The sequence below is a fragment of the Poromitra crassiceps genome, assembly GCF_964638095.1.
Source record: "Poromitra crassiceps genome assembly, chromosome: 25".
NCBI classification, from domain to species: domain Eukaryota; kingdom Metazoa; phylum Chordata; class Actinopteri; order Beryciformes; family Melamphaidae; genus Poromitra; species Poromitra crassiceps.
The window spans coordinates 8,168,218-8,182,320 of NC_139649.1; the positions used below are offsets into that span (position 1 = coordinate 8,168,218).

General features: G+C 42.1%; 3 protein-coding genes across 3 annotated transcripts in view; 2 read left to right on the plus strand and 1 right to left on the minus strand.

Annotated features, from left to right (window-relative positions):
• On the plus strand, nucleotides 1-3,373 carry LOC310798495 (uncharacterized protein; the record flags this gene model as incomplete). The annotated part of the gene is made up of 3 exons (XM_083661028.1): nucleotides 1-184; nucleotides 871-1,275; nucleotides 2,502-3,373. 3 exons carry the CDS (start codon nucleotides 1-3, stop codon nucleotides 3,371-3,373), a joined length of 1,461 nt encoding a protein of 486 aa, XP_083517154.1.
• Nucleotides 2,526-13,233, minus strand: LOC310798366 (interferon-induced GTP-binding protein Mx3-like). Its single transcript, XM_083660904.1, has 14 exons — nucleotides 13,088-13,233; nucleotides 11,131-11,333; nucleotides 10,643-10,741; nucleotides 10,252-10,314; nucleotides 9,967-10,121; nucleotides 9,679-9,817; nucleotides 9,228-9,426; nucleotides 9,044-9,122; nucleotides 8,783-8,905; nucleotides 8,330-8,471; nucleotides 7,713-7,871; nucleotides 7,515-7,591; nucleotides 7,208-7,423; nucleotides 2,526-5,727 (listed from the first exon to the last, which is right to left on the minus strand). The coding sequence occupies exons 2-14, from the start codon at nucleotides 11,318-11,320 to the stop codon at nucleotides 5,503-5,505; spliced, it is 1,866 nt and encodes a 621-aa protein (XP_083517030.1). The 5' UTR covers nucleotides 11,321-11,333; nucleotides 13,088-13,233; the 3' UTR covers nucleotides 2,526-5,502.
• LOC310798367 (interferon-induced GTP-binding protein Mx-like) overlaps nucleotides 12,882-14,103 on the plus strand; it is a 21,177-nt gene continuing 19,955 nt past the window's right edge. The window contains exon 1 of the mRNA XM_083660906.1: nucleotides 12,882-12,920. The gene's annotated coding sequence lies outside the window, so the exon portion shown is untranslated. The remainder of the gene's footprint in view (nucleotides 12,921-14,103) is intronic.

Below are 14,103 nucleotides of genomic sequence, written 5' to 3' on the forward strand. Positions count from 1 at the left end.
ATGGCTACACTACAGTTTCTAAACGCCTTTATTTCCGAGCGGCTGACAGCGGCGGCTGTAGAGATTTTCGGAGCGGTGGAGAAAACGCTGATAGAGTACCAGGGAGAAATCAGCCGGTCCAAGGAGGAGATAGACCATCTGCGGACACTGGTGCTCTGGCCTGAAGTCAAATTGCACAGGGCAGGTGTGTGGAATGTATGTGTCCGTGGAATAAATCGATTAATTCAGTGATTATCTCAATCATCAGTCAGTGCGATTTAGCAAAGGAAGCATTTTCATCTACTGTGAGCGTTTTCGTTCATTTGAGTTTTCTGTAGGCAATAACCAAAATGGGCCAACATGATTAGCTGCCCTACAGCACAGGCTCCATTCAGTTTTTATGTTGCTATCAAATATTGTGGCTCAACAAGCTAAGATCCTCGTGCCGTTTTGCAAATAAATGTTTCGTTAAAAGGGTTGCCTATTATGTATAAATTATTTTTAAGACCAAATCCTCACGGGCAGAACAGTCACAATTATACTGGACAATGTTACATATGCAATACCTCCTCTAAATGATGTAAACCTGCTGAGTGGAGAGGCTTTTTGGGGTGGGAGGTAGGGAGGGCAGTTCAAATGATGCAGTGCAAAATTGACTGATTTGAAGAATTTGGTTTAGTGAGGACTGAGGAGGCTTAAGACGAAATTCAGTTTTGCTTTGTTGATTGGAAGAACTGAAACTAACACTTTTTTTTTATTAATTCAACCCCTCAAACAAAATAAAATTTTAAGATTGTTTACATTAAATATCTAATAATGTGCTCAAGTAGAGGGGGGGGGGTGAATTTCTACAGTAGGACTGATTGCTTTAAGTTCTCGCATTCCTTTCAGCACACCATCAGGTCATAACTCCTGGCTGTGATGAGGAGCTTACCCCTGGGCAGCACCACAGTGAGGAGGAGTGGGGCCCGAACGTCAGCCAGGAGCACCCCAACACCCTTCATATTAAAGAGGAACCCAACCCCAGGGCCGATCAGCGTGGCTCATCCTCGAGGCAGAAGTCAGATGCCGTTGTGTGTTCCCCCTTTGGGACAAGAGAGTGCCATCAGGACTCACCTCCGCCATTGCACCTCTACCGAATATTAACTGTCGAGCAGAGTGCCATCAGCGCAACAGACGATATCAAAGCGGAGCCTGACGGTGACGGGTTTGTAACATCTCCTTTCTCCAGGAGGGCTGAGACCCCTTGCAGACTAAATCCAGAGTGTTCTGGAGTTCAGCGAGAAATCCTGCAAGGTGAGCCAAAGCAGATTGTTTTTTTTACACATTCGGAATGGACATTAACTCATTGAGTGCCAGCCACTTTTGGAGAACCAGTGCCAGAGTTTCAGAGCGTTTTCAGTGATTTCTCGAGGCCCACAGAATATTGTGTGATATTACTATGTAAACACCGAACATGCACAAAGAACGATAAGACTCTCTTCTATCATCTGCAAAAAAAAGTTTATTGATATCATTTTCCGTTCTTTAGTTATCAGCCGGAGAAGATAGGTTGATTTCAGCAAAAACACACGTTTCAATTTAGAATCTGAGATATTCAGCCTTTTGTGAAAGGAAGCATTTCAAGCACATCATTGACTCTGAAGCTAATATTTTCTGATGTAATGACACCTCAAAAATAATTTCCTTCAATAAAACAGTGAAAACAAAGGAATTTTGTTTGGCCAAATAATATTTTTTAGCTGCAACCAGCAGCGCTGGCCCCTGCGTGCGCAGACCCTACACCTTCTTGCTGGTCTTGATTTACTGCTGGTGGGCATCAGATATTCTAGCTTGTTTGCCTGTCTCTGTGCATCGAGCCTGCTGCCTGGGTCTGTGTTTACTGTCAATGGTTGTATGCTGTAGTGCCCTGCGTGTCCCACCCCCCTCCTCCTCCTCCGTGGGAGTGTCTCTGGGGCTCTGCTGCGAGTGCGTTTGCTCTGCACTGAAAAGTGCGCTGCACCCCGCTTTTTCACAGCCTGTCGCCGGCTCCCAGCTGAGAATAATGTAACTTTTCAGAAAGACGCTGGTGTCGGCAACTAAATCATATGGAGGGGCTATCGCAGCGGAGACGGAGGGGCTCAATTGTGGCAGCAGATTGACTGCTGTTCACAGGCACAGCTAACGTTATGCTTCATGCATATCGATGCGATTTCCGTTTCCCCATGACTTCTTCTCTCTTTTTTCCTCGCCTTTCTCTAATCTGGAGAGCACTGTCGCCACCTAATGGGTCCCTAAAATAGCTTTTACACATTCAACATCCACCATACTTTCACAGGAGATGGATCTGGCTTTGATCCACATCCCACCGTCAAAAAACGCAATTGACGAACATACTCGTCCTTGGCACTCTACGTTACTAAACGAATTGACGAACATACTCGTCCTTGGCACTCAATGAGTTAAAAGAAAACCAGGGCATATATGATGAGATGTATTTGCAAAAAAAAAAAAAGTTTATTTTCACATCCTTTTCCTTCTAGGTCCATTGGAGGTCACTCATCGTGCGGAAGACAGATCTCCAGAGCAGCACCATGGTGAACGAGACTGGAGCCCCAGTCAGGACCAGGAGGACCGTGATCCCCCACAGATCAAAGAGGAAAACTTTGCGTCGTCTGAACCGGAGGAGGTGTCGGACAATGACTGCAAACTCCCCCTTCAGGCAGAGACGAGTGTGTACGACGAGCCGCCTTCTTCAAGCCCCGGCCAAGACCCGACTCTCAGGTACAGAACATTTTACATAGCAGAGGAAATGACACGAGGCGCCGACGGAGGGGGCTACGATCTCTCAAGGGTGACCCAAGCCTCTCGGCCCATCTACTCTTTGAATCCAGACTACGCTTCGGCTCACGGTGAATATGGCAAGAACGCGGAGCGTGTGGAGAATGGAGAATGGCTACAGATGCTCACACCAAAAGGAACAAGGACAACGAAAAGGCAAAACTCAAACGTATGCATCGAAGGAAGAGAAGGCCTCGGCGTAGACGTGAATGAGATCACCAGGGGAAGACGCCACACGTGCCCCCTCTGCAAGAAACGTTTCAAAGAGTCGAGCCATTTAAGGGACCACATGAGAATCCACACAGGAGAGAAGCCGTTCCAGTGTAAGGAATGCGGTATGAACTTCAGGCAGAGCGGAGCTTTGACTTTGCATATGAGGATCCACACAGGGGAAAAGCCATACCAGTGCAGCGACTGTGGCCGGCGATTCAACCGGAAAGGAGACATGGAAACTCACAGGGTGACGCACACGGGCGAAAGACCATACCAGTGCATGGCGTGTGGGAAAACCTTCAAAAGGAAGAGCAACTTAAACACACATTTAAAAACACACGCGAGGGAGAAAATTAATTAAACTGAACCATTATGATGCGTCATTGTATCACAAGCGACCTACTGTATAACTACGTGGCTCATCAGTGTATTAATACACTGATGAGTATTATTGTAATTTTATCCATGGCCCTGGATATTTATTTTGTACAGGAGACCGCACAGTCAGACTTCCTGAATTAATTTGAATTATTTCAATTTTGTATCATCACATAGGATAAATTACAAATATTCACCACTATTAATTATGAAGTCTGTAATTGATGCAAGTCTTTGCAAGGGGAAAATGGCACAAGATGTTGTGATGCACCCTGTAAACCAGGGGTGCCCAAAATCTTTCCCATGAAGGGCCAAAACTCAATCTGGGTGGAGGGCCGAGGGCCAAAAATAAACGTTGTGGAATTACATTAAAATGTATTGTGTTTTATAGAAAATTAACATTCAAAATCTAAAATAACATTTCAATATAATAATCTACTTTTTATCTGTTTGGTAATTGTAATAATTTGCAATTGGTTATATATATTTAAAAAAACATCTGCATTTGTGGGGAGCTTAAACATTTAATCAGCAAACACCCTGTTAAAAACAGTTGTATTTTCCACCTTTGTAATCAAGAGAGAAATTTGACTTAATTCACAACTTGAAAAATCCCCAAGGTACTTTGAAAATCAGCTTTATTGTCCATCTTTTGTAAACAATTTGCCATCACAATTTGCCAAAAACATGCAATATCCTGGTTGCTAATGTGGTTCCTCCTCTGGTCGTTAAGGGCGCCTGTTCAGAGGGAGGGGAACTGGTTGGAATAGCGTGAACCTCCCACGTGCTATGTCCTACCGGTGAAGCTTCCTCTGTCAGGTGAAAAGAAGCGGCTGGCTAACTGCCCATGTCTCGGAGGAAGCATGGAGCCAGTTTCGCCTCTCCCCAGATCGGCAAGTTTTTTTGTTTTGTTTTGTTTTCCCCTCCCAAATCCGTGGCGGGCCAAAACAAACCCGCGGGCCCCAAATTGGTCAGCACTGCTGTAAACGGTAAACATTAAAATATTGTATGAGAGAACAGTTTTGTGATGTAATTTTGTCACTTTGTCATGGCACACGAATTAAGCTAGCCACTATTCATTAAACGGCATTGAGTATATTGACATAGTATTTATTTCCCCCAACAAGTTATGACAAATGAACAACTTAATATTATTGCTAAAATGTCAACAGCAATATAGTAAAAACATTGTGTAGAACTGCAGTCCCCAGCCCAGCATATTAACTCCAGGTCATCATGTGGTGTGCTGTGTGTGAGGAAATGGCACAATAAGCCACATAGAATATAGTAAATCAAACAGCCGCTCTCACAATGACAGTTAAAGGAGAATTTTTGTATTTTTCAACCTGGACCCTATTTTTGTAACTTTTAACTAATCTGAGGTTTGTTTTTTGTTTGTTTAATTGATCCAGTATTGACCAAGATGGCTTCAGCTGGCAGCCACAGTGCACATAATGCCCCTCCTGCCTCAGTTGTAGCTCGTGCAAACACGCTGCTGCAAGGTAAATGCAAGGGTTGCAAAGATAAGCTTGTTTAGTGGATGTACGGCACAGGCTGCCAAGGCAGGCGGGGGGCATGCCACACTGGCTGGCAGCTGAAGCCATCTTGCTCAATACTTGATCAATTAAAAAAAAAAGTTCAGATTAGTTACCGTACTTTAACATAACAAGGTTGAAAAATACCAAAATTCTTATTTAACACAGACTGAGCCAGCAGTCACTTTATATCCAGATACAGATAATAATAATAAAAATAACAAGTATTATACACACACATTAACAGGGAATAAAATTGAATGCAAATAAATGCCAATAAAACAATCAAAACTGAAATACACCCAAAAAAAAAAAAAATGCAGTAAAGTATTTACACAAAGAAAGTACTACACTCAGATTCCAGGAATGGTGATAAAGCTTTGTGCTATACTAAAGTTTCAACCAGTGTAACTATATGTAACTACCGGTATATGATTTTCTTTTAAACAAAATGGTTTACTGGGTTATAACAAAAATATGAAAACATCAAAGATCAAATGTAAAGAAATAGGACAATTCTGTAACTTATTAGACATTTTGTCTTGAAAAGCTGCACTGCTAAGCTTAGCTGGCCAGACTAAAACCTGAGCAACAAACTCTGTGCCTGTCTCAGGTTCTCCAGGCGTTTCTGAAGACCGATTCTCTTGTCATTGACACCAGAATCCTCATAAAGCAGAAAATCCACCTTCCCCTTGTCCTGTAGCATCTGTAGCATCTCTCTCTGCAGCTGCTTGGCAGTCTCCTGCAGCATCAGGTAGCGGATCATCAGAGGGATCTGGTCTGCCAGGCGCAGACTAGCAATCTGAAGAATGGAAAGGGGGGGGGGCGGGATTTCATTCACAGCAGTCAGTGCAGTTTCTTTATTCCATTCAAACCAGGGCAGTTTTCACATACATGTAGCAGATGGAAAATCATGTGTGGAAAGAGTGAAGAGATACAGTTCACTGTAGCTACTCAGTGGATAGCATGATAGATTGTTGATAGATCGCTGTTCCACACTTGATGCATTTTTTGAGTTTAAAACGTCAGACGTATCTTTCAACCAGGACTTCCATAGTCATATCATCCCCACAATACACACACTGCAAGGTGTATCATTTGAAGCAAGGTGGTAACTAAAAATAATTTATAATTTGAAATTTTCTGTTTTTCTCCATCTTCTGATATTGATGTGATCGCTGCACTGCATACTTGCACTAAGTCAAATACGTTTGTACCGTAAATTCCGGACTATAAGCCGCACCTTTTTCCCCGTTTTTTGGCCTTTTTTGGCCCCTGCGGCTTATATAACGGTGCGGCTTATCTATGGATTTTTCCCCCCCAAAAAAAAAAAAAAAAAAAAAAAATCTCTTTTTTAGCACTCTTCCTAACTATAAATCCACTTCTGTTTTAATTTCCTCTCTTGCCCTCTTTTCACCACACTGTATGACACTGTATGACACTGTATGACACTGTATGACACTGTGTGCACTGTAAATAACAACACAGGTGGTGTTGTGTTATGTTGTTTTGTTGAAATGTTAATAAATGGGAGCATTACATATGGTAATTAAACATTAAAACACAAAAAAAAAAAAAAAAAAAATACCATTAAAACACCCGCGGCTTATAGTCCGGTGCGGCTTATATAAGAAAAAAATAGTCAACTCTGCAGGTGCGGCTTATACACCGGTGCGCCTTATAGTCCGGAATTTACGGTAATCGGATTACTCACTATGGTTATTAAAATGAATCTTGAATCTTGAAATATCTTTAAAAACATACAGACCACAAAATTTAAGAATTAGAGAGGGTGTTGGCCATGTTGACAAATTTTAAGAGCAGCAGAATCCTGCAGCAGAACATCAGAACAAGGCACAGCAAATAATTTGTGCCTATGGCAATTAGATTACTAAATAAGAGATTAGTGACTGTACATTTAGATTGTATTTTGACTATGAGTCTCTTTTGCAAATTTGTCATTGTATTTTATATATGTTATATTTTATATTATATTGCTAGCACTGCTTGACGTGTGTGTGTGTGAGTGAGTGTGTGTGTGTGTGTGTGTGTGTGTGTCTACAGCATGTGCTGTAAACGAGATGTGGGATAATAAAGTTGACCTTGAACCTTGATTGGACCATCTTAATCCATAATCATAATTAAACCTCTTAATTACCTTTATGTATAACATGTACAGGCTCTATTTATACATGCAATGAGGCACAAATAATAAAATGTCACAAATCCAATGTTATATAAATGACTGTAACTTTGGGTAGAACAAACAAAATGACACTTACTTGGTAATAGGATTTGAGGTGCTGCATCAGCTCCCTCAGGGTGGCGTCGTTTTCTTTCAAGATTTTGGGAAGCAGCTCATCTTCACGCTTCCTGTTCTTTAAACTGTTGCTGTATGTACTGTCTTGAGTGTAAACAACCAGCTCCATCTGGAACTGGGTCCTCACCATGGACTCTGTTGTAACCTCCTTTTCCTTTCGGATGGTCTCGATCTTTGTCTGCAGAACAAGAAATCAGGAATGAAATTATATTACCTTATGTTTATAGTCAAATGGTACATCTAGTGGTAACTGATGCTGAAAACGTTACCTTGGCTGTTTTGATGAGGTTAGGAAAACCCACAAAGCTGCACTGGGCCACCTCAATGAACCCTTTCCTCACAATATCTAGAAAACATGTAGACAACAGTGACAAAGTCAAAAATACACTGTTAAAACACTTAAGGACTGAAGGTTAATTACTTACTTAAAAACTTAATTCAGACAGCCTGCTATCATTTCAACATACCTGATATGTCCTTGAGTTTCTTGACAGCAGGCTCTTCAAGAAGCCTGATCTGATCCTTCACCATCCGCTCAAAGGTCTTGTAGTTGATGAACCCTGGCAGTTCTCTTCCACGATACCTTTTCTCGTAACCAGCCACTTCTCTTTCAATCTTCTTGTTGACTGAAATATTAAATTGCATTTCTTCAAGTAAAACAGAGGGTAACACTTTATATTAAGGTACACATATTCACCATTAACTAGTTGCTTATTAATATGCACATTATTAATAGCATATTGGATGTTCATTAGTGATTAAATAGTGATTATAAAACACATTAACACTTTATTCTGCATGACCATATTCTACAACTACTAGCGTTTTCCCTCAATAACGTCCTAATTACTGCTTACTGTTTATTATTATCAATAAGTAACTAGGAACAATGCCTAATCTTAAAATTACTAAATTGCATTATAATTTAGCATTATTCAGTTTTGAAAGTGAAAGTGCAAAATTCCACACTGAGACTGAGTGTGACATTTTAACAAATCCAAACATTTAAAATGACATAATGGGTGTGGTTTTGGGGTATGGATGCTCACAAGTTCACAATGCAAACACATTATGATGCACGTACAGTTTAATCCAGAACGGTCTAGGAGGTTCTTCCATTCACCAAACTCCTCTCTGAGCTCAGAAAAGATGTTCAACCTGTCTCCACATTTTACTTCATCCCCTATAGTGAGGCTGATGGCGTCCAGAGTAAAGGCTGTCACGATCTAAAGCATAGCAGGTTCAGAAGAAAAGATGGGGTCAAAATAAAATGTATGTTCATACTATTGTTAGGCCTTAGCTCAAATCTCATTGTGATGAAGTGTATTGTAAGTTGCTTTGCCCTGATGAAGGTCTTGTGACCAAGAGCTTGGCATTTGATTAAGTTAAGAAACTTGCATGGATCTACTGTAAGTGTGCAGAACTTTTCTTCAGTCTTCTGGCACCTTAGCACATTCAATAGGCATGAGTGGTGAGTGCAGTGATCCTCTCAAAGTACTGTAAGTTACAGAAACAATAACCAGCGTGCCAGACTCACGTCAATGAGGAAGAAGTCTTTCTCTGATGGGTCAGGTGGGGGTCCAGTACCATATTTAAACAACTCATTTTGTATTTCTATGAGTTTCTTCTCAATCTGTTCGTCCAGTCGAGGCAAGGAATTCTGTGCATAGGAAAGGACTTATTAGTCGACTTTTAACAAAGATAGCAACAATTCTGGAGATGTCTATGTGCAAGAGGTCACTGTAATTAATTTTGAAAAGTGTAATTTTGAATCAAGGGACATGGGAAAAAAAATCACCTCAATGTGGTTCACCAGCTCCAGGGTGAGTTTCTCAGCCAGTTTAGGAATGGTGGCATGGCCTTCATCATACAGTGTCCTGCAAGAATGGAGAAATAATAAACCACTGAGGTCTAAAATGGCTGAACTTATCATTTCAAATAACAAGCATTCTTGTTACTCCATACAAAAATCTGAGTCAGACCTAAAGTGTGCATGTCCTTCAAAGAAGGCCTTCTCTCTCACTGTGGCCTCACTCAGTGAGACTCGGTCCACAATCTCCTGCTGGCCTCTGCACTTGACGATCATGTAGCCCTTCTTCAGTGGGATGACCTCATTATGAAGAGTCTTCACCACCGTGTCTTCTGTGCCTTTGTCAACCAGGTCAGGCTTGGTCAGGATACCTATACATATCATGGGAGCATTTATGTTGCATTCAATATTTTTTATCTATTCAGGGTCACGCGGGCTGGAGCCTATCCCAGCCTACTTTCTCGACAGAGGGCAGGGAAACACCCTGGACAGGTCAGCAGTCCACAGTTACATTCTAGTCATTTATTTATTTGGATCCCCTTTCGCTGATGTCTCAGAAACTGCTAACCCAAAAAAATCAACATCATGCAACAAACAACAGAGATGGTAGAAATATACATCACCCAAAGTCCTCTCGCCACCAGGATCCACCTCCCGTGCCATCTTCAAAGCCTCTGTGGTGGCGATGTCAACGTTGCATGGAACAACCACCAAGCTGATGGTTTCTTGTTGATTGATGAACTTCTGGATCAGTCTCTTAATCTGAAAATATCATTTGGTACACATTGTCATATTTGGCTCCTTCAGTCCAATGTATTGCCACATAACTTGGGAATACTTAATTAATAGCCTTAGTGATTAATAGCTTAAGCACTGAAAGTTGGGTCCCGTAAGAGGAACTGCATTTGTACCTGATCTCCAATGTTCTCTGGTTGTCCCTTGACCGCCACCCTGGCGATGCCAGGCAGGTCGATGAGTGTCAGGTCTGGGACATCAGGAGAGGCAATCTCCAGACTGATGAGGTCATCACTGATCCCCACCCCGACCCCGGCCATTTCATTCTGGGCTAGAGATGAACAAAACTATAAGAACACTACTAACGCAGGTTGTCAAGTACGGCCTCCATGGATTTGAAACGATAAGATTTTGTTGTATATCCTTTGGCTCTTATGTATACTCAAAGCAGCAAGACTAACCTTGCTCAATCAGCGGTCCGACTCGTGCAGGATCCTCAATGTTTGCTTCATAGGTAACGGGCCCTAGGGGGGAAAAGTATTTCATATTAGATGTTAAAATGTTTAACTTGATGGTTCACATTGACATAAAATGGGAAATTCTGCTCAACCACTTCAACCAACCAGTTCAAGGAACATTAATCCAATATATCTTTGTCGATTGATCCAATGGGATCTTTATCGCTTTATCACAGATAGAAAACATTGTGGTCACATGAATACATTTAATTTTAATCTTTCCTTGAGGACACTGTGGAGGCCTAAGCTCCTCCCTCGGTAGTAGAACACATCTGGGTTCAACAATATTTGGGGAGAATGTCTCTTTCAGTTCATGTAATAAGATGTTACCAACCTGTAGGTTTCTTTACAGGGAAATGTATACTCCCTTTCCAAACCTCTCCTTTCGCCTTTCTTGTCATCTTCAACACAAGAGGACATCTTGTCACAATACCTGTAGGAGGAAGATATGAGTCTTACTTTGATTCTAGGCATGGCAGAATCACTAAGGTCAATCAGTATAATTCTGAAAGTCTCAGAACAGAGCGATTACATAATTCCCTAAAAATTCCTCAAAATCCAATGAGTGGCTTCTGAGATAGTGTGCGTGACTTACAGACAAATACAAAAAACTGTTGTAGCGCTCCCCTAAGGCCATTCAGGGTCATTTTGAAAGTGCTGGAACAGACCGAGAGATTTGCAGATTCATAGTCCCTCCCCAATTTCATTTAAGGGAGACAATAAGTACACAGGAGTAGGCCATCAATATAAATAGATGGATTCACTCCAAAATGAAGAAACAAATCCTAGTTGTTTATCTGCTGCTGGTGTAGTAGCTCCCACCGTTTCCTCTCGGCAAAGCCACTCCAGACAGCGCCTCCAGCACAGAGCTCTTCCCCGAGCTTTGGTCCCCGATCACGGCGATAGCAGGCAGCGCCAGGTCCTTCTCTACACCCAGGGACCGCAGCTTGTCAATCAGGTCAATGCAGGGGCGCACCCTCTCCTCAAAATGTTGGTTCAGGGTGTTCTCCATGCTCGATTGTCTTCTGGTGAGAAAGACAAGTTTACTGTAATTCCAGATCAATAGGACATTATAATCAGAGACTTGCAGTGTAAAACAGTCTGTGGAATAATATGTTTTACAAGTGCAGCAGTGAGGTGTTGTTATATAATATAATGTCTTAGATTGTTTTCAATAATGAAGACTACTTCTCTAGTCAATGTCTCATTATCCATCCCATTCACTAATCCGTTGTTCCTTTCCATTCATCTCTCTCTCTCCTGTGCAGCAACGCCCTGTTCAGGTTACATCAGCCAATCATAAATATGCACGCTCCCTTAATCTCTGTCCAATCAATGTCTCCCACGCGTTCCCTCTCTTCGGCTGCTGGCCACCTAAATTAAGTTCCATATCAGTCTTCTCGTACTCTGCAAAGTTGTAACTCACCTTCTGTGTCACCCATAGCTGCTGAAATCCTGCGTAGCAGTCGATTCACCCCACCTCCTCCCCTGAACACCACCAATGTCATGGCTCCAATATAACTCCCTATGGGGGGATTCTCTATCCTATAAATCACTGACGTCCTCCTCACGTCTCAGAGGAGCGTCATCATACCATGGAGTCATACACCAAATCTAAGTGTTAGTGTAAGTTTATTTTACTTTCCTTCTAGTCTCTCATTATTGAAATACCTTTACACATCTGACCTCAGCGTCAGTGTAAACACACACACACATACAGATTCCTTGCTTGATCTGGCACTAGAGAACACTCCTCCTATACCTCATGTTCCAAGAATAGACCAAATGAAAATTTCTGGTCAACCCGCTAGGCTAGGAGGAGTACATGAAAGTATGAAATATTACATCAAAAGTGACATCAAATGTTATTTCCATTTGTGAACTGACTGGGGTTTTAAAAGGAGTGTGCAGGTAAGAGTGATTGTGGGCAGCTGGGTGAGGTGTAAGAGGAACAGAGGTGAGGGAGTGGTGCATTATGGTAAACTGAGTCCAGGATACCAGCTTGGGATTTTTTACAAAATGCATTTTTCGATTCAAATATTTATGTAAAATAAATAAATTATTAGCAGTCAAAATAGGTGTGCTATGCGACCAATTTAGTATAGTACTAGGAATCTTGCGATACGCGCACTCGATTTCTAGGGTGGAGACTGGAGACTGACGCAGTGACACAGACCCACACCACCACAGAGCCCACTTAGCCAAATCACAGTTGCTTGAGTGACATCACTGATGACATCACAACAATGTCAAGTGACCTCCCTGATGACATCACAAACCATCACTGCTGCAAAAACCACAGACACCACCCACTTAGCAAATTTGAGCGAAGAAGATTTTTAGTAATAATTTTCAGTCATATCGGCAAGTCACCACGAATTGGCATTGGCTATTAAAATAATATTGGTTTTGTGCATTTGTGCACAGTTGGAAAACAAAAAAAATACAAAAATAAATAAAGGTTTGTCTTTCAAACATGCAGTAATTTGTTGATGGTCCCTAAATTGAAAGCTAAACGCCCTCTACCCCCAACTCAACACAGGTGAAAGAAGAAGATGCTGCGGATCCGGGAGTGAGTCCAACCTAAACTTCACCGCGGTGCACCGGACACGGTATGACATATTTTAGAAGGACAAACATCACAGCACATTAATCAAGTTTACTTGTTGTTTCTCCAAAACCACACGATACAGTATGGTCCATCACTAGCCTAGACAGAGACCCAAAACGCTACAGCAGGAATCAAGCTATGTGTCGTCACTGGCAAGTGGCAACTCACCTTGATGCGGATTCAAAGTCGGATGATGCCTGCCGAGAGGAGGTGGGCGGCTATAATGTCCTAGTTCAGTTGTGTAGACTGACTGGAGGTTAAATAGCGTAAACCGAAACTTATTGAGCAGTTTAACTTTCATTTCGTTGAGTGTCGTTTTGGACGTGGTGTGACGCATTTTATGTGAAAGACAACAGCTTGCCACGAGGAAACAAAATCGAATCCAACTGGAGACAAAACCACGCCCACCTCCGGCATGCTGTGTACAACAAGCTCCTGTTTGCTGAATTAACACAGTGACACGCATGTACTCCAACCATGTATAGTGCAACCCATAATAGGCTACATCCATGGTACACTGAAATGTAAATAAGGAACCCGGGGGCGGAGGGGGGGTTGGGGGTTGATGAGCTCCGACTGTGGACCTACTATAACAAATTCAGACTGCTTCAGTAGTAGACATAATGTAAGCTATTTTTATTGAGGTTCCTCATAGTTACGGCTCTGAGTGATTTATTTTGTAAATTATGCAAGTAGAGAACAGTGTAGGGTTTTATTGTGGAGGCTGGAACTGTAAGTGATGGTGTAAGTGCCGTGTTCTTGACTTCCCTCCCACTCTGCCTCTGAGGCGCCCATCATGGGTCGCAGGCACACACTCCTGTGAATAAAACGGATGGCATCTGATCCTACCTTTTCCCCTTAATTCACCTTGTCCTCTTCTCCCTACTTATACTACTCCCACTTATAGCCTCAGCCAGGAAGGATGTATTACATGCATGATGACATCACAATTGCTCGAGTGAGTGACATCACTGATGACATCCCAATTGCTCAAGTGACATCACTGATGACATCTCTTCTGTCATAAATCGTGACTGACACCACCACAGAGACAGAGCCCAGACTCTGGACAAACTACCTTTTCCCCACAATTGCTCGAGTGACATCACTGATGACATCACATTTCTAAAGTGACATCACTGATGACAAACATTGCACTGTTTACACACAGGTCCAACTTATTT